The 24,751-nt window shown below is 42.6% G+C and overlaps 1 protein-coding gene and 1 long non-coding RNA gene across 2 annotated transcripts in view; one reads left to right on the forward strand and one right to left on the reverse strand.

The window, feature by feature from the left end:
• Positions 1-24,751, forward strand: part of LOC140066046 (uncharacterized) — a 60,291-nt gene that overhangs the window by 12,553 nt on the left and 22,987 nt on the right. The window lies entirely within an intron of this gene.
• Positions 152-11,713, reverse strand: CYP24A1 (cytochrome P450 family 24 subfamily A member 1). The gene is made up of 12 exons (XM_072110667.1): positions 11,220-11,713; positions 10,045-10,235; positions 7,324-7,417; positions 6,415-6,511; positions 5,447-5,538; positions 5,087-5,198; positions 4,711-4,856; positions 4,378-4,544; positions 3,936-4,014; positions 2,483-2,680; positions 2,229-2,345; positions 152-1,339 (listed from the first exon to the last, which is right to left on the reverse strand). Exons 1-12 carry the CDS (start codon positions 11,451-11,453, stop codon positions 1,316-1,318), a joined length of 1,551 nt encoding a protein of 516 aa, XP_071966768.1. The 5' UTR covers positions 11,454-11,713; the 3' UTR covers positions 152-1,315.

The following is a 24,751-nucleotide window of genomic DNA, read 5'->3' on the forward strand; positions in this document are numbered from 1 at the left end:
CTGATATCCTGGGGGATCTCCACCACAGGCTGTAAGTGTATAAAATTAACTGTTAGTGGGTCATATGTATTTTACTGTATGTATGTATGTGTGTGCAGTATCAGTGGGTCATATGTATTTTACTGTATGTATGTATGTATGTTTGTGTGCAGTATCAGTGGGTCATATGTATTGTACTGTATGTATGTGTGTGTGTGTGTGTGCAGTATCAGTGGGTCATATGTATTGTACTGTATGTATGTGTGTGTGTGTGTGTGCAGTATCAGTGGGTCATATGTATTGTACTGTATGTATGTATGTGTGTGTGTGTGTGTGCAGTATCAGTGGGTCATATGTATTGTACTGTATGTATGTGTGTGTGTGTGTGCAGTATCAGTGGGTCATATGTATTGTACTGTATGTATGTATGTGTGTGTGTGCAGTATCAGTGGGTCATATGTATTGTACTGTATGTATGTATGTGTGTGCAGTATCAGTGTGTCGTGTGTGTGTGTGTGCGTGTGCAGTATCAGCGTGTCATGTGTATTGTACTGTGTGTGTGTGTGTGTGTGTGTGTGTGCAATATTAGGCCACATGCACATTAACATGGGGGCATTTTGCAGGCCACAAACAATGGGCTTTGTCCCATTGTCTACGACCCATCTGATAACGGTGGGGTGAGTGGTACTCTTCTCGTAAATGTCCATAGTAAATGACTGTGCGGGATACTAAGACGGCAGGTCTTACTCCTGTCGTCTTTGCATGTATGAGGAGGTTCTGCAGAAGCTGAGGCTTGTGTGTAACAGTGTCTCTCCATGCTGTACTAAGCCACCACTGGACTGAAACAATGGTAATTCCCTGTAAAATAAAAACTAGATAATTTATATTGGAGCTTGTGATGCATGTTTCTTCTGCGCAGGCCTGATAGCTGCCCCTCTCTCATCATCGGGTGGGAAGAAGACAGATCCAGTCATGCACATTAAAAAGAAGCCAGAGTGCTGGACGAGATGTTATGGATTGCAAGCTCGAATGTAAATTCTCTAGTTTTTATTTTACAGCAAATTACCATTGTTTCAGTCCAGTTGTGGCTTAGTACAGCAGTACTAGTCAGTGTCCCTTTAAACATATTGTACGGCTCTCGCCAAATTATATTTTAAAATATGTGGCGCTTATGGCTCTCTCAGCCAAAAAGGTTCCTGACCCCTGGTCTACAGGCTTGAATGTAAACATCTGCATCTCATCTTATCTGTGGTTCAAGGACTATCAGTTTATGCTGATGCCAGTTTTGCAGCTGAAGCCAGTAGAGACCAGTTTGTTCATCTTCTTCATGCGTCATTTAGAGCTGGGAACACACAGAAACCTGTTGAGATAACAGGGATGTTATCAGTAACCTTACATATGGAAAGTTTAATGTTATATCCCCTTCTACTTGTTATTTTGTTTCCCCATTACATTCATTTTTGGCTCTGGCGGGCAGGCTGCACATATCATCTCTGAACATGGTGAAGTACTCCATGATGATAAATCTCATTTGGGATTAACAACAAAATTTCCACAAACTCTGAATGACATGTAAACTTACTCCAAAAATTGCTGTGAAAATTTCAATAACCAGATAATGAAAAGATATTTAAAAAAACATATGCAATATACTGTAGAGTTTCTTTGGGAACCTATCCCCAGCTAAAAATGACCCTCTGGAGGAATAATTTTTTTAAATTATTTATTCTGTAAGAAGATTTAGTAATTCCAATATTAAGTTATGATAAGTTGGCCATATATTGCAGAAAATGTCCCTTCAATTCCAGGTTCTATTTATTTAAGTAGGGATTAGGCCACTCTCTTCCACAGTCTTAGGCCTCTTTCACAAGAACGTATGAAAACGTGCCCGGTAAACACTATGGTATGGGATACGGCCACATTAATTTTACATGCACTTATGGATTCATAAGGCACAGAAATACAGGACTGGAGAAATCATAGGTCCATGAGAAAGAGGCTTTAGCTGGGAGAGCTCTTTCATCCTCCAGCAGTTTGTTGAGCATGTGGATGCAAATGTCGATTTCCAGTAAGTGCATGAACTTGAATGATCTGTTTTATAACTCAGATGAGTCACAATTTTTCTATGTTATTTAAAACTAGGATCATGTAGTTCCTTGGACTAGCATTATACATGTCTAATGATGCATGGAAGGTGACCCAAAAACTACAACCTCCATAGTTGTCTTGAATACACAGTGCAGACTCACCTTGGGCTGTCTCCTGAGGAACGCCACTGGTAAATCTCTGCTGGGCATCAGTGTTCCTGAGTGAATGGTTTCCACAGGTTTGTCATCGGTGGCTATAATGTTATATCTTCGGACAAGCTGCATCACAATGATCAGACATAAGTGGTTGATGCAGAATGGCAAAAATGTACAACAGAAGCACTGACAATAGGATCCTGACAAATGACACACTGACATTTGGGGCTAAAAACAGTGGCACACAGACTGACACTCACCCAGCAGAGACCAAGTTGCAGCTGCAATTCCGCTAAGCGTCTGCCAATGCACATCCTTTTCCCAATTCCAAAAGGAACGTAAGCAAAAGGGTTGATTGTGTTCTTATTCTGTAGCCACCTCTCTGGGCGAAACTCATTCCACTCATCAAAACATTCTTCATTGAATCCCAACACATGGTTATTGATGGTGAGGACAGTCTGTGTGAGGGGACAACATTCTTGTTTTTAATGCACTGTACACAAGAACCATTAGAATTGGGAGGAACATTTACCACAAGTCAGGTGCACTCTAAGAGACCAGTTGTAGAGCCATGCAGTGTCATTGTAGGTGATAGCATGGGAGAGGTAAATGAAACTATGTAGTATGATAAGGAGAACACTGAAGATATCAGGGTAATAGTGAAGTGCATTGTGCCATATTAATAGCTATAGTATGCAGGGTACAATGTAGTACGTGAGGTAAAAGAGCAGATAGAGTACAGTTTCAAGGTGTAACATGCAGAGTCCGATAAAGTCAGATTGCAGTGTAGGGTGATAGATTGTGGTGCAGTATTTTTTTTTATATAAAAGGCAGCAGTGACGTTGGGGATAGAGTTTAACAGGAAGCGGTGTAGTGATTTAGTGAGAAGATTAGTGCTAGTATAGGTTGTGGTGAAATATAGTGACTAGTGATGTTAAAAAAGTATATTGACCCAACTAATAGATTCAGGCTTGGTGTGGTGACCTTGGTTATGGAGTAGTGTAGTATGCTGGGCGCAGATGTTGCATAGTGTCTTGGGTGACAGAGGAGCATGCAGTGTAGTGTCCTGGGTGATAGGTACAGGGTACTATTTGGTTATCTAGGTGATAAAAAAAAAGCTTCAGTTTAGTATAGTATGTTGGGTAAAAATCATTCTCAAAAACATGTCTAAAACAATTGTTAAATAACAACTCCCTGTTCTGTTTAGATTGGAATAAAGTCTTTGTAAATTGTTCAACTTCATGTGCCAAGAGATGTGGCAACAGAGGCATGTCATTACTGTATCAATCCTTTGTGGTTGTCAGATCTCTGCTCGTTATCAATGAAAGGTATGGTTTAGCACAGTGATGAGAAACCTTTGAGTGCCCAAACTGCAACCCAGGATCACCTTATTAATCGCACGGTGCTAACTCTACAATTAAAGCAGCAATTTATTTCTCCTTGATCTACCACAGTATTGGCTTACTAAGGAGAGGAAATCTGTATTATTTTTGTAGCTTCCCTCCAAGGCTCCTCATCCAGTCCGAAGCAGCCAAGGATATGTTGCTTTAAAATAGTACCGTGCATAGCACATCCTGGGCTGCCTGGGACTGCAAACCTGTCTAGTGGTCTTGTGCTGAGGCAATGTCAACAGAGAGGGCTATGAGTGCCACCTCTGCCATAACCTCTCCTTAGGATATGTGACCAATTTATCAAATTGATGGGAATACTCACGTCTTTGGGTAAAACATATTCTCCCAGGACAGTCTCTTTATCCAGAGTGCGGGTGGTGAATGGAACAGAAGGATTTATCCTTAAAGAAATATATTAACATTACTACAATGTGACATCATTACAATATGTCTCAGGTTATAATGTAAAGCCTACTCTTGAGAAGTTCCTAGCAACAGAAACAATAACACAAGTCAAACAACGACCACTTTCTTCTTGGATGGAAAATAATAAGACAAGTGATTTTCTTTTCAGTCTAAGATGGCAAACTCATGTGCAATGTGTCACCTGTTAGTTTTTTGCAAGTCTTATTGTAGTCATTTTACACCCTAAAGATGCAATTTCCCAATTTTTAAGTCACACAACACGTCTTATTGTTTTGTCCCAGGATATCAGGCTGTGAATGGAGAATAATAACTAATTAAAGAAATAAAGTGACTTATACCTCATTGATTCCTTTAAGCATGCCTTCAGATATGGCATATTCTTTATATCTTCTGCTGTCGGCACTTGGTCTGGTGATAGTACACTCTGAATCTCTTCGTGAAGTTTTTTCTGGATGGTTGGATGACGGGAGATATTAAAAATGGCCCAGAGTAAACTGTTAGCTGTCTGTTAAAGAAACAATGGAAGAAATGTATGTTTCATTCATGTATAATAAGAATAATAAGCTGTTTGTAAAACTTTTCCACCTTTATATTTTACTTTCATGGCAAGCAGGTGTCCCATTAATTCACATAAAAGTGCAAAAATTCAAAAACACAAAAATACTTCATACCGTTTCGACGGCTCCTATCAGCATCTCAGTGATGGTTGCATACATCTCTTTCTTGGAGAGTTTACTGTCCTTGTAGATGGTGCAAAGGAAGTCTTCATCATCCTTGCATGACAGCTTCATTAATCTTCTGTCTATGTGACATTTGGCTATAACAAGAAGCAACATAAATTGGAATATAGAAAGGAGATCTATATTTCATCCAGGCATGAAGAGCTAGACTGGTAGGAAAAAACATAACCTCCATTATATATATGTACAGCTGTCCACTAAGCAACTGTATTTAAGCCACCTATTATTTGTTATCCAGTCTCAGAAGACAAAACTGTATAGCACATAATATGTGACACAGTAGGAGACGTTTGGATCTAAAACATACCCGTTCTGAAGATACTGTCCCAAGCCTGGGTATGACTTTTCCAGATCTTTGTGTTGAAGCTTTTGTGTAATTCCACTGGTGTCACCATCATCAACCCAAACGTGCTCATCATCTGCCAAATTGTACATTAATCAATACAAACATAATAATATAAAAGGTAAGCATGCCACTTTAGACTGCTGTATATAATATCTGTTATACATCCTTGACAACAGGATTTCATGTAGGAGGTTTGATGAGATGAGACAAATCTGGCATAAAATATATTATTGAGTTTATATATTCTCATGTACAAGTACCCCTTCTGTCCACCCATGAGGTCTAAGTGGAGCCTGTTATAATTGAGGATGTACAACTTACTGTTTTTATAGCTGTTATAAAGTTCAATGCTTCCTCTCCTAGATTTGGCTGTAAAAATCCAAATCTCTTCTCATAGAGAACAAGAGAGATACCTGAAAAAAAAGCAACAAGGGTTAATAATTTTTGATAAATTTATATTACAATAGTAATAGAAAATATATGTAAATATATATGTAACATATAGACCCACATTTACTAAGGGCCCTGCAACAATTTTCTGGAAGACTTCACACATTTTAGTGCAGACTGCTTGCACAGGTATTTAATAAGTGTCTGAAACACAATTGTGGCGCACGCTGCACTAGACATCACGCAACACAAAGTAGAGGGCGTTCCAGATTTATCATTCAGACATAAGTATCAAGTCAGACATAAGTGTTTGCAAGCCTTTTGTTGAAGGTACACCACAAAAAAGTAGGTGAACTCTGTCGGGCGAGTGCAGGGAAGCCACAGATTCATGATTTCTGGTGTTCGTTCTTCATGAATCTGGCGCACCCTGCATTACACACAGGCAAACACACTTTTAGTGCAGTTTCCACTACTCTTAGTAAGTGTGCCCCATAGTATAGAAATATAATAATGATTTGGCATTTATGTATACAAAATGGGGATATTTATTGGGTTTTCATGCTAGAAAGCTGGTGTAGAAGCCCCAAAATAATTGCAATGCCTGGCAGTTCTTTTATTATCCCCTTTACGGCAGCTGCTCGCCTTGAGCCAGCTAGTAGCTGGCATAGTTTTGGCCACTGGACGAGTGCCGGCATATGATAAATCTTCCTCACTGTATATTATTTCTACTGATTAGAAATAATATATAGTACAATGAATAAATATGATCTACAGTTTATTAAAGCTGAGGAAAATAGAAAATGGCAATGGTTTTATAATAATCTTGTCCAGGTTTCCTGAGAAATCTGGGATGCTACTGATTATCCAATTACAATTTCCATGAAAACAAAATGACTCACTCTCAAGGGACCACTTGTTCAGCTCACAATACAAATCTGTTATGTTTCCGTCCTCTGTGCAGACACTGTCAAGTCTCCGAATAAAATCTTCCATAACCTGTAAGAGAACAGATGAAATCTATGAGAACTTTATGCTCTTCTACTGGAGTATGTTATAACTGGTATCACTACTACAGCTAGTAAGATGTTATCATGGAGGCCTATTAACTAAATGACACCCCATCTACTCCTCCCCATACCTTATGCCTCCTCACCATTTAGCACTTCATGTCATGTGACCAGGGGGATGTAATATAAGGTTCTTTTTCACCTAAAATTCTCTATCCCTTTTATGTATCTGATCACATAAAATCACAGAATACCTCTATGGACTTCTGGTTCTCCCCATCCTCCATGGAGGCATGCTGTGATTTCAGATGAATACGGTAGATACAGACATGAAGCAAATTTTAAGGGGAGAAGGACCATCACCCTGGTCACATGACATGAATGTAACACAAGGCACTGCGTATAAAATTTGAAACCATATTCCGATAAGTAAACAGAGCTTTATAATGTCAGTAGTCGAATGTTGGTAGACGGTCCCTTAGCACTAGTTCCATACTGCAGCGTGTCCTAGCAATGAGGCATATAAATGTATTATAATGTTCTGTAGCAGCTGAGGTTTACATACTGATGTTGTACAGTAGTTAAGGTGAGTATTTGAAGGTTCTGCAGCAGTGGAGTTGATGAGGTTCTGTAGTCAATAAATTGTGATTTTTATTCCGTTTACAGGCAATTCTGTTATCTAGGTTTTCATTATATCTAGGAAGCATTATTTCTTCCAGGGAAATTTACTTTATTGAAGTTAAATGTGGAATGGACCCTCACGACTCTCAGACCCTTCTATAAATAAAGTCCATTTCTCACCTCATTAATTTTTGTGTCCAATTTCCCAACTTCTGATGGCTTCATCAGCTTCTGCTGGAAGGCACTGCGTACCCTTTGCCAGTCTTTACCTTCTCTAGACAGGGAACAAATATAGGAAAATGTTGAATCCCAATCCATTGAAAATTTATCATTCAGCCAGCCAAAATCTGGAAATGCCTACTTTGTAATCGATCCCATGGTTTCTATGCAAATATAGCTGAAATTCATCAACTTTATAAATATTCCCTATGTTTCAAATTGTAATCAATTTCATGACAATGGCTTGCTGTCAGTGCATTATTGAGGCTGACAATATTTCCTACTATCATTATTTCACAGTTTATAACTAGCCCATACAATCCTCTGTGAAATTAGCAGCCAGGAGACCACTTTAAATTATCCTACTGGGAGGAGATCTGGGCAGCTAATATGTTTTACTCCCAAAATAATCCCTTAATGAGCGTTCTACAAAATAACAGACGTCATTTATGGGGTTTATGAAGCCGTGTAGTAAAATTCCATCTCTGCCATCTCCCAGCTGCGCTTGACTTTTATCTGTTACCACAGATTTGGTTTTCCTGTCTTCATGTACATAATTCATCTTAGATGACAAGATAGGAAAATATGTGGAATAGTCTCCACAGTTTATACAGACTGAACTCCTTGAAATATGTTCTCATCCCTACAATGTGGAATGTGTGATGCACAAGAGACGATCACCTCCCTGGAAGCCGAGTTGGAAAATAACATGCATGGCACAGACAGCAGGGCCAAGTGTCGCCTAAGACACTTTTATAAGACTGATGAGCACAAGGGCCATGTACATGAAAGCTGGGGCAATACTATTCAGTCCCGCTGATAAGAGCAATGCAAACCCAACTAGAACATGTGGACATCTCTGGATTTATCTACAGGGACCCAGAGAATGCTATGTCATATGGATTTGTTTGTTTGTAAATCATTCCGTATATAAACAATTTTGCAATGTAGACACACCATCTTCACACCATCAGAAATATATCATTAAAAAACCAGGAACTCATAGGCCCAGGCACCATGACTGTGGTAATCTTCTTAGATTTGATATCCATGGTTTACTTCCTTCTAAAATCAACCCTTAAAAGTATGCTAATTGGCCTGAAGGGCTCCTGGGGCTGTTACCAGAGCTGCTCAGTGCTGCTGCTTCCCCCTATTCTTTCCCTCCATCTGCCTAATGTATTCTCACTGCAGCAGAGGAAGTTTTAGTACATAGTGGGGGGAAAAGTGCTCTTTGAAAACTGTTAACAGCCTTTGAATATGCAGCATGGAGAGGCTCTGGAAACAGAGCGATTTGAGAAGGAAGAAGGTTGTAGATAACAAATATAAGACACTCAAAGATCCAGTAACTGTGACTATGGTTAAGTGCCCCTGGTTTATCAGGTTTGATTTTGATGGTAGAATTTCCTTTAAGATTTTCTGCTCCCTGTGAACTTTTACTGTGCACAGTTTTAGAAAAGTTTATCTAGAATCATTACATTTTTTTTGAAGGTGTACCTAAAAGGTAAATATGTTGTTATGATATAAATAATATATGCGAGTAAGAATGTTTGTAATATATCTTATTCAAGAATTATTCTCTCTCCTCATTTCCCTCATCCAGCCTCTTATCTGTAATAGTATCAGTATTCAGACTCACAGAAAGAAGTCTATGCATAAGAGCGTGAACAAAAGGCAGATTCCAGTAAGGGATTTATTTTCTCTTAGTAGATGCATTAGGTTTTAAAATGCATTTCAAGTTCATTGAGAGTCACTCCTTGCCAAATGCATATATACATTTGGATCAAAATCCCAGCCTTTGGTAAGTCACAACATGTTTTGTCTGTGTTTTACTATACAATAAAGTATTGGATTTCCCTCCAAAAGCTTCTAAAAATGAAAATTCCAGAAAAACACTTATGGAGAAAGAGCTGTTGGATGATCCTCTGGATGAGTCAGTTCGAGATGGATCACATGCAGACAAGAATCCAATATAATAATGGCAGTACATCCATAAATCTTGGCAAACCTACTGTTAAAAACTCTGCTCAGTTTTTGGTAAGGTAAAAGCTATTAAAGCTTTGGCATAGACTGTCTCCGGTACCTGACCATATCTGACCAGAGATGGACATACAATGGGTACAACCTTGTGTAGGAGCTAAGAGGGCCCAATGTAATGTAGTGTTCCTACGGTCTTATAGATTTATGTAAATACCTGAGCCCATAGGTTTCATGACTAACAAGTACTAAAAAAATTCCCTTTGGGATGGTATGAATAATAACATATTGGATGACAAGGAGCCTGTATTCTGTTATTGTTATGGACCACTCTACTGCCCATGTCCACCACTGTACCCATTATATAGCAAGGTACGGAAAGATCCCCCTGTAAATGCACAGGCTTGCCATTCACTGGAAAGCTAGATGATAACATCTGTAGGAGCTTTAATAATGACCAATGTTCTGTTAGTAAGTATGTATTCATTTGGATAGAAGTGTTGCAGGCAGAAATAAATGGGCACCATACGTACAGCAGCATAGTTTTCAGTCTATTGGACCCCTGACAATGAGCTTTGGGAAAACTTACATTGGTATATGCATGTGCCTAAACTTGGAACACTGTAATCTTCTTACATCATCTTTTACCTGTGTAATAATGTCTTTAAACGGGGAATTATATAGGTTGAAACTTCCAAACTGACTTACAGTATAAGGAGTCCATAGGCTTCATCCCGATAGTCTCTGTATGCCTTCCATGGCTTGATCTCCAGCCTCTTGGGATAATTACTTTCTTCCCTAAACAGAGCTTCCAGCAAACAAGGGGCCCCAATGTGTACTGAGTCAAAGGAGCCAAGTTTCATGCGGAATATTTTCCCAAACTGCTTGTGGTATCCAGCCTGAGGGGACAGGAGACTCATTAGAAGACACAATATTCATATATTAAATGCAGCAGTGACACAGTATGAAGGGTGACAAGAAGCCAGAACATACAATCCATGTTAGAAAGGATGGAGGAGGAGGAAGAGCATTTCTTAGTTAAAGATCTGTAATACAGAAGTTAGGTCTTTTTTACTGAATCTGTTTTCCTTGATTTTCTGATGAAAATTAAATAACTTTTTCTTCTGCTCATTTCCTTTTATTCCATGTACATCACCTTCATCATTTTTTATTTTTCTTTATCTCCACCTTCATTATTATTATCTTTACCTTACCCTTGGTCTTATTATTTTCTCTCATTAATATTTTTGTTTTTTAATTGCATCTCCTTTTTATCTTCCTTATTTTTTCTCTTTCCTTTATGTGTTTTCCTTGCTCTTGTTCACATGCCTCTTCTCAAACTTTGGCATTTTCTCCATCCCTGCATATCTTTTCGTCCTTCTCCTTACTTATTACTATGTTATGTTACTCCTATTTTGTTACGTTACCCTTAGATACCACAAGCATCTCATCTGCTTATAGAATCACTTATAGAAATGAAAAAAAGACATTTGGAAAAATGTGTACAAGTAATAAAAGGCAAAAATATAATTTTATCTAGTATAATAGAACAATATAATGTATTATAGAACATAAGGTGGCATAGCATAATGATAAAATTAGTATGATCTGTGAGATTAGATTATATCACATTACATGAGAACACATCATATGATTAATTTGAACATAGAAATGATATATTGCTATAATGTATCATATTCTTCACATCATATTGTATTACATTATAAGAGGTCACATTTCATTACATTATTCTTCATTGATAATCCTGCATATTTTCATTCTTCTGTATAGTATTTACCATTGACTATAATACTAATTATTTATTGCATGAGATTACTTGTCACAATATTTCCTATTATATGATGTTGCACAGTCATATTTACCAATGCCTGGTGTTGCCTCTTGAGTCCTCCTTTCCTCAGGATGTCCACCAGGCTTCCCAGGAGAGGCCAGTTGGTTGGGCCAGGCAGTGCAGACAAGGAGTGTGGGCAGGAGCCTGGGGTGACAGGGAGCCCCTGGGTTTTCAGGTCACAGGTCACTGTAGAATTAGGAATATTGTGATGGACACTTATGCCTCTGGTCTTCATCATCATCCACATTTTTAATCTTGATGCCATGGTGCAGGGACGTGCTGGGTGTATGCCTGGCTGTGATGGCAGCTTTTGCTAGAGTAGATGTATAAGGCTGCATCTTGTTTTGGAATATATATATGTAGCTGGTGTGTCAGAGAAATGTGCCGGTATACAACCCCCAACCAATGGGAGAGGCCAAGCAGCGTCAGAAGCCGGTCTAGTACTTTGAGTTCATTAAAGGGCTGTTTTCCTGGCAGGAGTAATTCCAGCTGCAGCCAAGTCCCAGGATCAAGGCGTTCTCCAGCAGCTCTTTCCTCAATGGTCAGCACGCACTGGCCCCACCCTTCTAGCCCTGAAAAGTTCACTTTCCTTCATCTGTTTGTGAATGTGACAATAGTGAGAATCTGACATGTGTCATATGTATATAATGCCTGCACTCAGTCACCGGCCTCCCACTCCACAGAGAAAGATTAACCCATAGTGCACAGAACAAATTACACCCGCGAGTGCGTGGTGTGTGGGAAGAGAAGTAGCAGCCAAACTTGTCATGTAACTCTTGGGGCTGCATTTGGTTCCCTTACAATACAATATAAAGGGATATAATTTACTGTGATAAATGCTACCTGCAGTCCTATGCAACAACACAAATAGCACAAAAACCCATCAAAAAACGTGACGCGCCCTGATGCCGGTGACAAATGTGGCATTTTTGTTGCCTTTTTTTTCATTGCGTTTTTGCATCCTTGAAAAACGAACAATATTTGCATATTGGCTTTTTCAATGGGCTTTCATCGCACGTTTTAGAGCGGTTGTGTTTTTGAAAATGCATGCACAAACAGTATAGAGAACAAGATCACTGCGTTTTTACAAATTCCAAGAGACACAGATGCCTGCAATTACTGCACATTAAGCATTATGCAAACGCAAGCAAACATTTTAAAAAATCATGCACAAGAATGCATCAATTTCCAATGCATTTGAAATCATGTCAGAGGGCGTGTTCACACATTGGGGAACATTTACATAAAGTGTCGGTGTCTGCATTGGCTTTGTTACCGACCTGCTCTCGGAAAGAAGATACATATTTAATATTGTGGAGCTGTGCACATACATTTCTTGCGCCGAGACTATTTTCTGTCCCTGGGACCAAAATCTGTCCCGAGCACCAGAAATGTGTCCAACAGTCCCTGCTAGACTAGTTTTCTTTTGGTCTACTTTCCGCCAGTTTTCAGCGCCCAAAGGGTGAAGACACACATGGCGTTTTTGGTCCGTTTTTATTAAGTGCGTTTTCAGATTGTTAAAAACGCATGCGTTAAAAAAGGCATCCGTTTTTTAAAAACGCACACGTTTTTGAAAACGCATCCGTTTTTGTCCGTTTTTCATTGCGCAATTTCGGAAAAACTGACAAAAACGCATGCGTTTTCAAAAAACGCATGCGTTTTTAAAAAACGGATGCGTTTTTTAACGCATGCGTTTTTTACGATCTGAAAACGCACTTAGTAGAAACGGCCCAAAAACGACCCAAAAACGCCATGTGTGTCTTCACCCAAAAAGGGCTGCGACACATATTAATTGTGTCTGAGTTTCCACTCCGCCAAAGCCACGCCCCTTTTAGGAGAAGAGTCGGAGCAGGCGGAAAAAGGCATTTTTTCTGGCGCCGCCAGCTAATAAATAGGTCTGAGAGCAGAACATGTGGTGAGAGCGCCACAAAACTGGCGGAAACGCCATAGTAAATGTCCCCCATTGCGTTTTGGTTGCATTTTACATACGCATTACAGCAGCTAAGGGGAGGTAATTTACCTAATTACATTTACTATTTACATGTGTGGACGGGATGTTAACAAAATACATATGTTAACACATTGTTAACACTTCTGTTAAAAGCGCATTTACATTGCATTTTCTAAACACAAATCTTAACCATAATGTAATTAGGCAAATCACCTCTCTTCAGCTGTTGTATTGCGTTTCAAAACACATGCATTTAAGGGTGATGTCACACATGGTGTTTTTAGGGTGATGTCAGACGTGGCACTTTGTCTGGCAAACGCAAACGCAGACAAAGCCACGCCCACCGGGGTGGCCCGATTGCATCTGCGGTTCTATGGAAACGCCTGCGATTGGGAACGAGCCGCCGGTGTTTTGCGCTAATGTAACGCAAAACACCGGCGGCTAGTTCCCAATTGCAGGTGTTTCCATAGAAACGCCGATGCGATCGGGCCACGGGCATGGCTTTGTCTGCGTTTACAAGCGCAGACAAAGCTCCACGTCTGACATCACCCTTAGGGCGCGTTCACACGTTGCGTTTTGACCTGCGTTTTCATTGCGTTTGAAACGCATATACAACAGCATGCGTTTTGTTAACGGTAATGTAATTAGGCAAATTACCTCACATCAGCTGTTGTATATGCGTTTCAAACGCAATGTGTGAACGCCCCCTCATGGTGAAGACACACGTGGCGTTTTTAGGCCGTTTTTGGGACGTTTTTAGTTTAGTGTGTTTTCAGATCGTAAAAAAACGCTTGCGTTGAAAAACACATGCTTTTTTTGAAAACGCATGCGTTTTTGACAGGTTTGACCAATTGTCTTAATTCAAACTGCACAAAAACGCAAGTGTTTTTCTCCGATCTAAAAACGCTCTACTAAAAACGGCCTAAAAACGCCACTTGTGTCTTCACCCTAGTGAAGTGTGTTCGTGTGTTTTCATATCGTAAAAATCGCATCCGTTTTTATCGTTTTTTAATTACGTTTTTTAATGCATGCGTTTTTTACGATCTGAAAACGCACTAACTAAAAACGGCCCAAAAACGCCACGTGTGACATCACCCTGAGGGCGCGTTCACACGTTGCGTTTTGGTCGCGTTTTCATTGCGTTTGAAACGCATATACAACAGCTGATGAGAGGTGATTTGCCTAATTACATTACCGTTTATGTTTATAAATGCAATGTTAACGCAAGCGTTAACAAAACGCATGCGTTAACATCGCGTTTACGATGCGTTTTGTAAACGGAAATGTTAGCAGCGATGTAATTATTCAAATCACCTCTCCTCAGCTGTTGTGTATGCGCTTCAAACGCAATGAAAACGCAGGTCAAAACGCAACGTGTGAACGCGCCCTGAGGGTGATGGCACACGTGGCGTTTTGAACACATTTTTTGGCCGTTTTTAGGGCGCTGTCCCACGTTGCGTTAGCAAACGCAGACAAAACCGCGCCCACCTGGGCGGTCCGCGGTCCGATCGCATCGGCGTTTCTATGGAAACGTCTGCGATGGGGTACGAGCCGCCGGTGTTTTGCGTTAAATTAATGCAAAACACCAGTGGCTCGTTCCCGATCGCAGGTGGGCGCGGATTTGTCTGCGTCTGCGTTTGCAAACGCAACATGGGACAGCGCCCTTAAGCAGTCCATCAAAAAACGCATGCATTTTTGAAAACGCATCCGTTTTTGACAGGTTTGACCAATTATATTTATTCAAACTGGTCAAAGGCCGCGGTCACACGATCCACTAGGCGTCCGTTCATAAAGCGACGCTAGCGCACATGGGGCGGTCCTCGGCCCGACCGCACATGCGTTAACAGGGAAACGCATGCGATTGATAAGCCGATCGCATGCGTTTCCCTATTAACGCATGTGCGTTTGGGCCGAGGACCGCCCCCTGTGCGCTAGCGTCGTGTTATGAACGGACGCCTAGCGGATCGTGTGACCGCGGCCAAAAACGCATTCGTTTTTTTACATACTGCATAAAAACGGCCCAAAAACGGGTTCAAAACGCCACATGTGCCATCACCCTGAGGGCGCGTTCACACGTTGCGTTTTGACCTGCGTTTTCATTGCGTTTGAAACGCATATACAACAGCTGAGGAGAGGTGATTTGCCTAATTTCATCACTGTTAACGCATGCGTTAACAAAACGCATCGTAAACGCGATGTTAACGCATGCGTTAACAACGCGTTAACGCATGCGTTTTGTTAACGCATGCGTTAACATTGCGTTTACAAACGTAAACGGTAATGTAATTAGGCAAATTACCTCACATCAGCTGTTGTATATACGTTCCAAACGCAATGAAAACGCAACCAAAACGCAACGTGTGAACGCGCCCTGACACATGCGTTTAAAAAAATGCATTGCAACAACTGCGGGAAATGCATATGCGATCGCCCCGAACACCGCCCACTGTGCACTAGCGTCATGTTATGAACGCGACGCTAGCGGATAGTGTGAACGCACCCTGAGGGCACGTTCACACGTTGCATTTTGGTTGCGTTTTCATTGCGTTTGAAACGCACATACAACAGCTGATGAGAGGTAATTTGTCTAATTACATTACCGTTTACGTTTGTAAACGCAATGGTAACGCATGCGTTAACAAAACGCATGCATTTACGCTTTGTTATCATTTGTGTTAACATCGCGTTTACAATTCGTTTTGTAAACAGAAATGTTAACAGTGATGTCATTAGGCAAATCACCTCTCCTCAGCTGTTGTATAAAACGTTCGTGTGTCATTACCCTTAAGCAGTCCTTCAAAAAAAGCATGTGTAAAAAGACGCATGCGTTTTTGACCACTATCAATTAAGTCAAAAATGGCTGCGTTTTCAAATGGATGCATTTTTTTGACGGACTGCCTAAAAAATGGGCCAAAAACGCCTTAGGTGATGGCACAAGTGGCGTTTTTAAACCATTTTTGGGCGTTTTTTTAAGCAGTCCTTTAAAAGATGGGCTGCTTAAAACAGGCAAAAACGAGTGTAAAATGCCTCATGTGCCGCCGGCCTTAGGGTGAAGACACACATGGCGTGTTTGGGCCGTTTTTGGGCCGTTTTTACTAAGTGCGTTTTCAGATCGTTAAAAACACATGCGTTAAAAAACGCATCATTTTTTAAAAACGCATGCGTTTTTTGAAAACGCATGCATTTTTGTCCGTTTTTCATTGCGCAATTTCAGAAAAACAGACAAAAACGCATGCGTTTTCAAAAAACGCATGCGTTTTTAAAAACGGATGCGTTTTTTAACGCATGCGTTTTTAATGATGTGAAAACGCACTTAGTAAAAACGGCCTAAAAACGGCCCAAAAACGCCATGTGTGTCTTCACCCTTAGGCCAGTGATACATGTGGCGTTTTTGTCCCGTTTCTGCCGTGATTTGGAATGCGTTGAAAACGCATGCATGTTTGCAAAAACGCAGTGATCTTCTCCCTGTTGTTTATGCATGTAACCGCAACAGGCACAAAACGCAGACCGCAAATGTATGTCTTCTAAAACGCAACCGATTTTAAAAAAGCAATGAAAATGCACCTCAAAAGCTGCATTAAAAAAACGCAGGGAAGAAAAAGCTAATTAAAGACGCGTTTTGGTTGCGTTTTTATTGCGTTTGAAACGCATATACAACAGCTTACCTGTGAGGTAATTTGCCTAATTACATTACCGTTTACGTTTGTAAACACAATGTTAACACATGTGTTAACAAAATGCATATGTTAACGCTTTGTTAACACATGTGTTAACATCGCGTTTACGATGCGTTTTGTAAACGGAAACGTTAACAGTGATGTAATTAGGCAAATCACCTCTCCTCAGCTGTTGTATATGCGTTTCAAATGCAATGAAAACGCAGGTCAAAACGCAACGTGTGAACGCGCCCTGAGGGCCTGGCCACACACTGCGTTTTGGTAGCATTTTCATTGCGTTTTAAAGCGCATTAGAACAGCTGAGATTAGGTGATTTGCCTAATTACATTATTATCATTTGAGTTTACAAAACAAAGTGTAAACTCTGCATTAACGCATGCGTTAACATTGCATTGACACTGTGTTTTGTAAACGCAAATGTTGACAGTAATGTTATTAGGCAAATCACCTCATCTAAGCTGATAAAAATGCAACGAAAACGCACTGTGTGACCGTGCCCTTAACCCCCTCACACTCTGCGACTGATAAATCCGCCGCAGAGCTATGAAGGGTGTATGAAGAGGGCTGATTGGCTCAGTGTAATGAATCATATGCAAAAATGCCATAAACTGCAATACAGTTGTATTGCAGTATATGGTAGGAACGATCTGACCATCTAGGGTTAATGTACCTTAGAGGGTCTAAGAAATAGTGAGGAAAAAAAAGTTTAAAAAATGTAAAAATTAATAAAATATGAAAAATTCAAATCACCCCCCTTTCCCTAGAGCTGATATAAAAGATAATTAACAGTAAAAATCACAAACACATTAGGTATTGGCGCGTCCCAAAATGATCTATCAAATTATAAAAACAGTTATTGCCAACGGTTACCTCCAAGACAGGAAATGGCGCCAAAATGTCCGAAATGCGACTTTTACACCTTTTTACATAACATAAAAAATGTAATGAAAAGTGATCAAAATGTCGCACAGTCCTCAAATGGTAGCAATTAAAATGTCGGCACATTTCGGAAAAAAAATCACATATCACAGAGCTCCATGCACCAAAGTAAGAAAAAGTTATTAGCGTCAGAAGATGGCAAAAAAATTATTTTCTTTTTCATACACATTTGTTTAATTTTGAAAACGTATTAAAACGCAATAAAACCGATATTAGTTTGGTATCACCACGATCGCACAGAACCAAAGAATAAAGTAGAGGTGTTATTTGGAGTGAAGAGTGAAAGTCGTAAAAACTGAGCCCACAAGAACGTGACGCATGTGCATTTTTTTTTCAATTTTTCCACATTTGGAATTTTTTTCCAGCTTCCCAGTACACCACATAGCATAATAAATAGGATCACGGGAAAGTAAAATTTGGTACGCACAAAATAAGCCCTCACACAGCTCTGTACATGGAAAAATTAAAAAGTTATGGATTTTTGAAGGTGGAGAGCAAGAAATGATGCATTGCGTGGAACACATGCTTAAGTAACATTGTGTTTTAGCAAATACAATGAAAACGCAATGTCTCTCAGCATGTGATAAAGGCTGAAGCCTTTGGAACGCGTCAAAAAGCGTGACGTAACGCATCGTGTGAACGTGCCAGTTCAGTCTTTCAGATGCAATTTTTGATGTCCAAACCAGAAATTTAAAAATAGCTGTAGTAGTCTCTTAATTATATGTTGTCATCCATTAGGGTAATGCCACAAGTGGGGTTTTCAACCCGTTTTTGGGCCCTTTTTACGCAGTCCGTCAATAAACGCATGCATTAAAAAATGTATGCGTTTTTGAAAAAAGCATAAATTTTTTGAATACACATCCGTTTTTGACAGGTTTGACCAATTGTCTTAATTGAAACTGGTCAGAAAGGCATGCGGGCCAAAAACGGGTTCAAAACACTATGTGTGGCATCACCCTAAGGGTGTTGGCACATGTGGCGTTTTGAACCCGTTTTTAGGTAGTTTTTAAGCAGTCCGTTAAAAAACGCATCCGGTTTTGACCGTTTTTTCCCAATTATCGGGCAGGCGCGGACCCCGCAGCCATCGGGCAGGCGCGGCCCCAGCAGCCATCGGGCAGGCGTGGCCTCAGCAGCCATCGGGCAGGCGTGGCCTCAGCAGCCATCGGGCAGGCGCGGCCCCCGCAGCCATCGGGCAAGCGTGGCTCCCGCAGCCATCGGGCAGGCACTGCCCCGTAGGCATTGGGCGCCGCGGCACAGCAGGCGCCGGGGCCCACCGGAGGATTCTCCGGTACTCCGGTGGGCCAGTCCGACGCTGCTTGTGTCCGTATCGCTACACCCAAGCTGACACACCTCCTCATCTGCCAGCGTGGCAAACTGACTGGGGTGAACCAGGCCAGGACCTGCTACTGTTCCCTTTTGTTTTGTTCTCTATATGTTTGATGTAGGCCTTTTTTAGGTGTTTTGCCTGTGTTACCTCTTCTGTTCTCCTCTGATAATTTTTTCCTGCTGTGTTTATGAACCTGGGATTTAAACTCTGTTGCTTTATGTGATTTGCAAGGTTTATAAAGAGACTCGGCAAAGGGTCAAACTTGTTAACCATTATAAGAATCCAAAACAAACGACCTCATTACGTGGGGCTTTTGTCATATCTAATAGTGTTCAGGGTCATTTGGGTGCGTAACTGCTACTTTGCATAGTAAATTTCTGAGATTGGAGGAATGTTCTTAGAAAGATAGCACTGCTAAATAAGGTATTACAAATTGATTGTATTCTGAACTTTATGTACAGAGAACAATCTTTTTTGATTACCTTTGATTTTTTTTCATTTTGTGGCCACAAAAAGAATGGAAACATTTGCGAAATACATGAGTAGTTATTGCCGGGTTTACAAAGTGCACTTGTGTGAGAATTGCATACGAAAACTGTGAAACTTTCAGTGATAGATGTAGTGCCAATAAACAAACCCACATGCACTCTTGTTATATGACTCATATGTTTTAGGCCTTGCTGGTACAGAGGCAAACAAAACTTTATCAAGAGGCCAAAGAGTTTATCACTTGTAATATGTGAATGTGTGAATCTGCTGTTTAGTGGTAGGTTATCAATTTTTTCTTCTGAAGTAAAAAAAGCTATCTCTGTGGGACACGGTGGACACCTAAGCAAGAAGCAGCAGGAAGATGGGCCAGATAACACTTTGTGTTTGCCACCCGTGCTTTAGGATCTGCATTATTATTTGTCTACCTTGAAGTCATAATTTTTATTTATTCTATGGCCTGAGGTGTACTGTTTCGGATCTGGGGGTTGTATTATTAATAATTAAAGTGGTTGGCTAGTTTTCAATAAATCTCTTCCATTAGACATGTCTCTGCATGTATATGTACCTGTGTCTTTGCCTCTTATGAAAGTTTCAGCCTTTCCCTGTGTACTTTACATATATATACATACATATATATGCAACATCCCCCACCGGGGCCTAGCCCTTGCGGTGAGGCCTAGAGACAGCCGGAGCCCGCGGTACCGGAGTGGCTGGCGGTTGCAGCCTAAGCACGCTATTGTCACGGTGCTTGGTACGGGGGGAACCGGAGGGCTGTCCTACAGCCTGGCAGGTCTCCAGCAGGGTGGTGTTGGCAAGAAAAGATGAGGGAGAGGCTGCTATAGCGGATCTCCCTGGGGCAACCCCTTAATGTCCCAAGTGTGAGTCTCTGGGTGATGGACAGGGTGCCGGTGATGAAGGCAGCCGTATTAGCAGGGACCAGACGGAGACAGAAGTTGAAGAAAACAACTTACAGTTCTTTATTTGAACCGCAGGAACCGCAGCAAACGTGCCTTTAACAGGTAGGTAGGATGCCGAGATGTGAGTTGGAGGGAGCCTCAGGAGATAGTTCACCAGCCTGGATGTAGAGGGCAGGCTGGGAGGCAGCTGTGTCCTGGTAGGAAGCTTCAGCTTGTCCTGTAGGGCTTCAGGTATCACCTTCAAAGGTAAGATGATACCCCTTTTCCTCACTACACTAACTCTAGTCTAATGCTCCACTCTTCAGAGGCAGGGGGTAGGCTCTTCCTGCTCTGGTATGGGCTAGACAGAGATTTCTCACTCACTCACTGATTCTCCTAGGATTCCACACTAGAATAATCATCTAATGTTCTGATCTGAGCTGAGCTCAGACTAAACTGTTCTCCAGAACATTCCTGGCCAGAGGTTCCATTACCTTCCTTTGGTCAGGTGGTGGCTGCTCCTCCAATCACATCTCAGCTTACAGAGCACAGGATGTAACACATATCATTGGACAACAGCATCTTGCATCATACAAAATACTTAACCTCTGCCTTGCCAGGCAGGATTCACCACTGCAATATCCCTATGTCCTATCAGAACCATGTTGTGTAATGGGATTACATGCAGGTGGGACGTATTCGCAAACCCTCTCTCGCCATTGCATCGGCGAGGGTGTTGCATACCCCGGGGGCAATTGAAAGAGCCGCCCTCGGCTCGACTACAGATGGTTTGGGGCACAGAGGGGGCTAAGGGCACTTCTGGGAAGTGCAGGCTATGTGAGGTGTAGGGACAAACCGCCCATGGTCCTGGAGACAGGCACCTGGGTTGGTGTCGGACTAAGACAAAAATATGTAGCTGTATGACAGTTGGTCGCTGACGCCATTAAACCGAACTGTACAGTAGGAAAGGTGTGGTGTCATGTCCTGTAATCCACTCCTTGCACCAAGGCCTGTATATTTGTTTTGTAAACACTTCTTCCCTGGCGGCAATTATATAAGGTGTCTATCTGCATTGCGTTAGCATATGCGACACAAGTACCTCCTGACTGGCATCCTTACCCATGTATGGGTGGCATCCAGGTGCTAACTGTGTAACACCCCCGGTCCCCTAAAGACCCGCAGTTTACGGACTACCCCCATGTGCAAACCTCAGTTTGAGGGATCAGGTAGTGGTCAGTGTTTTACATAAAAGACGGTCCGACACAGCCACACTACAACCTGTAAAGCCTATGAAAGGGTTAATGCAGACTACTGGCAGATATGACAGTGTGCAACAGGTTAATTCACATTGGCTTAGGAGCCCAATGGGTACACATCTTAAACGTTACAAACGTTACAGAGGTAGATAGGCTACTCAGGGTAGCACGGTAGTAAATGTCTCTTTCCTGCAAAGAAAAGGCATAAAAAGTGCAAACAGAATGTCCATACCTAAAAAGGAAGGCATTAAGTGCAAAATAATAAGTCAATAGACATAGCAACTTTTCCCTGGAGTATCTGGCAAAAGTCTCTCAGAAGGTCTCTACTGACAAAGTCCATCTTCTGGGTACAGCCCTTGATGTGGGGAAAAGTGCACTGAGAAGCAAAGGGTCTCCTCTATGTGTAGAGGGACAGAGTCCTTTGAAGAAATCTCTGCTGTGGCAGAGGAAGGGTGCTATCATAGCACATGACAGTGTATAATCTCTTGACTGAGATAAATAAGGGTAAGAGTCTCAGGAAAGTCTCTGGCTCTTTGGGGTAAGGACAGAAATATACAATATGTACACAGTACAGTACCTGAAGTGGGCTACCGCCCTTCAGGGGTTAATATTGCTGCTCAAGAGCAATGGCTGCAGGCATGGAAGCAGGAACTGCAGCAGGGACATCATCAGCCTGGGTGAAGAAAGCAGTGTTGAGATCTGTCACCTGAAGACATCTGGTGGTAGACACTGGAACTGCTGACCTGGAACACCCAGAAGCTGGAGCTGGGACAGCAGGGATGTCATCTGCGGCGGCAGGCATCTCAGCAAAGGAAGGAGACAGGCACTTCTCTGGCTGACCTTCTGTAGCTGGGGGCGCTGTGGAGCGCATGATGATGACCGCAGGAGCTGTAACTTCTTCACTGCTGACAGCTGAAGGATGGTTGTTCCTGGACTGACCTGTAGCTCTTGGGGGCGCTGTTGCGCTGGCGGTGGTAACCTCTGTAGCTGGCAGGGCGTTCTCACCGGACAGCCTGGGCCTCTTAGCAGGTGGTCCTGGATACTCCGCAGGACGATCAGCAGCATTAGATAAGGGGTAAGGCCCCTTTAAGAGAGTCCCTTTTGTAGCCGGGCCTCCTATGGGGAGATGTTGACCCTCTGCAGGGAGGCCGGACTGTACCCCAGCCGGGGCTAAGGGAGATATAGTCACAGTCACTGTGATATAGGCCCTGGGGGCCATGGTACTCACATCCGCGGTGGTCCTCAGGAGGTCCGGAATCGGAGGAGGCAGCCGCTGTGGAGAGTCCGCCATTGGAGACTGTGTACGGGAGACAGCAGTAAGCGGTGCAGCAGAGGAAGGGGCCCGAGGCTCGTGGGCAAGCCATGCGACACTTGGTTCTTCATCTCGGAGGCTGTGCGGCATGTCAGCAGGACAGGAGACAGCACGTGGAGAAATCCAAGATGGCCGATTAACCTCTCTGATGCTGGATGGCGGCTGCGCTGACTCTGAGGTACCTCGTGGGCTCTCACTGGCGTTGCAGCGCGGGAGAGTTTCGCGCCAGAGGGCGGAGCTTGAGTCTTTCCTGCCCGGAGTTGTGGCGGGCTGAATTTTCTGCTGCGCCACAGCGCGCTGAGGCAGGATTCGCGCCATACGTGCAGGGGGCGGAGCTTAGCGATGTCTCTGGGTTTCCCGCCAGTGAAAGTTTTGGCGGGCTGGAATTACTTGCTGCGCCACAGTTTCTGAGGTAAAAATCTTCAGGCGCGGCAGCGCCGGATGTAGCAGAGCTGGTACAGTTCTTGCAGGGATTAACCTCTTGAGTGCTGGAGCGGCGCTCGACAGCACGTGGCAGCAGTATAACACAGTTCAGTCCAGAAACACACAATTACTTGGGCCTAACCCGGATGGCAGCAGGGTTAGGCAGCACAGTCTTTTTAATAAAGGAAAGTCTTTAATGCCGGAATAAGGCACAGAAGTATCAATCCTGTTCGTGACGCCACTTGCAACATCCCCCACCGGGGCCTAGCCCTTGCGGTGAGGCCTAGAGACAGCCGGAGCCCGCGGTACCGGAGTGGCTGGCGGTTGCGGCCTAAGCACGCTATTGTCACGGTGCTTGGTAAGGGGGGAACCGGAGGGCTGTCCTACAGCCTGGCAGGTCTCCAGCAGGGTGGTGTTGGCAAGAAAAGATGAGGGAGAGGCTGCTATAGCGGATCTCCCTGGGGCAACCCCTTAATGTCCCAAGTGTGAGTCTCTGGGTGATGGACAGGGTGCCGGTGATGAAGGCAGCCGTATTAGCAGGGACCAGACGGAGACAGAAGTTGAAGAAAACAACTTACAGTTCTTTATTTGAACCGCAGGAACCGCAGCAAACGTGCCTTTAACAGGTAGGTAGGATGCCGAGATGTGAGTTGGAGGGAGCCTCAGGAGATAGTTCACCAGCCTGGATGTAGAGGGCAGGCTGGGAGGCAGCTGTGTCCTGGTAGGAAGCTTCAGCTTGTCCTGTAGGGCTTCAGGTATCACCTTCAAAGGTAAGATGATACCCCTTTTCCTCACTACACTAACTCTAGTCTAATGCTCCACTCTTCAGAGGCAGGGGGTAGGCTCTTCCTGCTCTGGTATGGGCTAGACAGAGATTTCTCACTCACTCACTGATTCTCCTAGGATTCCACACTAGAATAATCATCTAATGTTCTGATCTGAGCTGAGCTCAGACTAAACTGTTCTCCAGAACATTCCTGGCCAGAGGTTCCATTACCTTCCTTTGGTCAGGTGGTGGCTGCTCCTCCAATCACATCTCAGCTTACAGAGCACAGGATGTAACACATATCATTGGACAACAGCATCTTGCATCATACAAAATACTTAACCTCTGCCTTGCCAGGCAGGATTCACCACTGCAATATCCCTATGTCCTATCAGAACCATGTTGTGTAATGGGATTACATGCAGGTGGGACGTATTCGCAAACCCTCTCTCGCCATTGCATCGGCGAGGGTGTTGCATATACACAGCTTTCTCTATCTCACTGCTCTGGGCTGTCCTCATGGCATC

Source organism: Engystomops pustulosus, chromosome 6 (genome assembly GCF_040894005.1).
Source record: "Engystomops pustulosus chromosome 6, aEngPut4.maternal, whole genome shotgun sequence".
In the NCBI taxonomy this organism is placed as follows: Eukaryota; Metazoa; Chordata; class Amphibia; order Anura; family Leptodactylidae; genus Engystomops; species Engystomops pustulosus.

Bases quoted from the DNA above. Each gene is read 5' to 3' on its own strand.
- CYP24A1 (XM_072110667.1), bottom strand. From the start codon at position 11,453: ATGGCATCAAGATTAAAAATGTGGATGATGATGAAGACCAGAGGCATA. The intron at 5,199-5,446 runs GTAAGTTGTACA...ACAATTTGGCAG, and splicing joins TTATAACAGCTATAAAAACA to ATGATGAGCACGTTTGGGTT. The intron at 4,545-4,710 runs GTATGAAGTATT...TTTCTTTAACAG, and splicing joins TGATAGGAGCCGTCGAAACG to ACAGCTAACAGTTTACTCTG.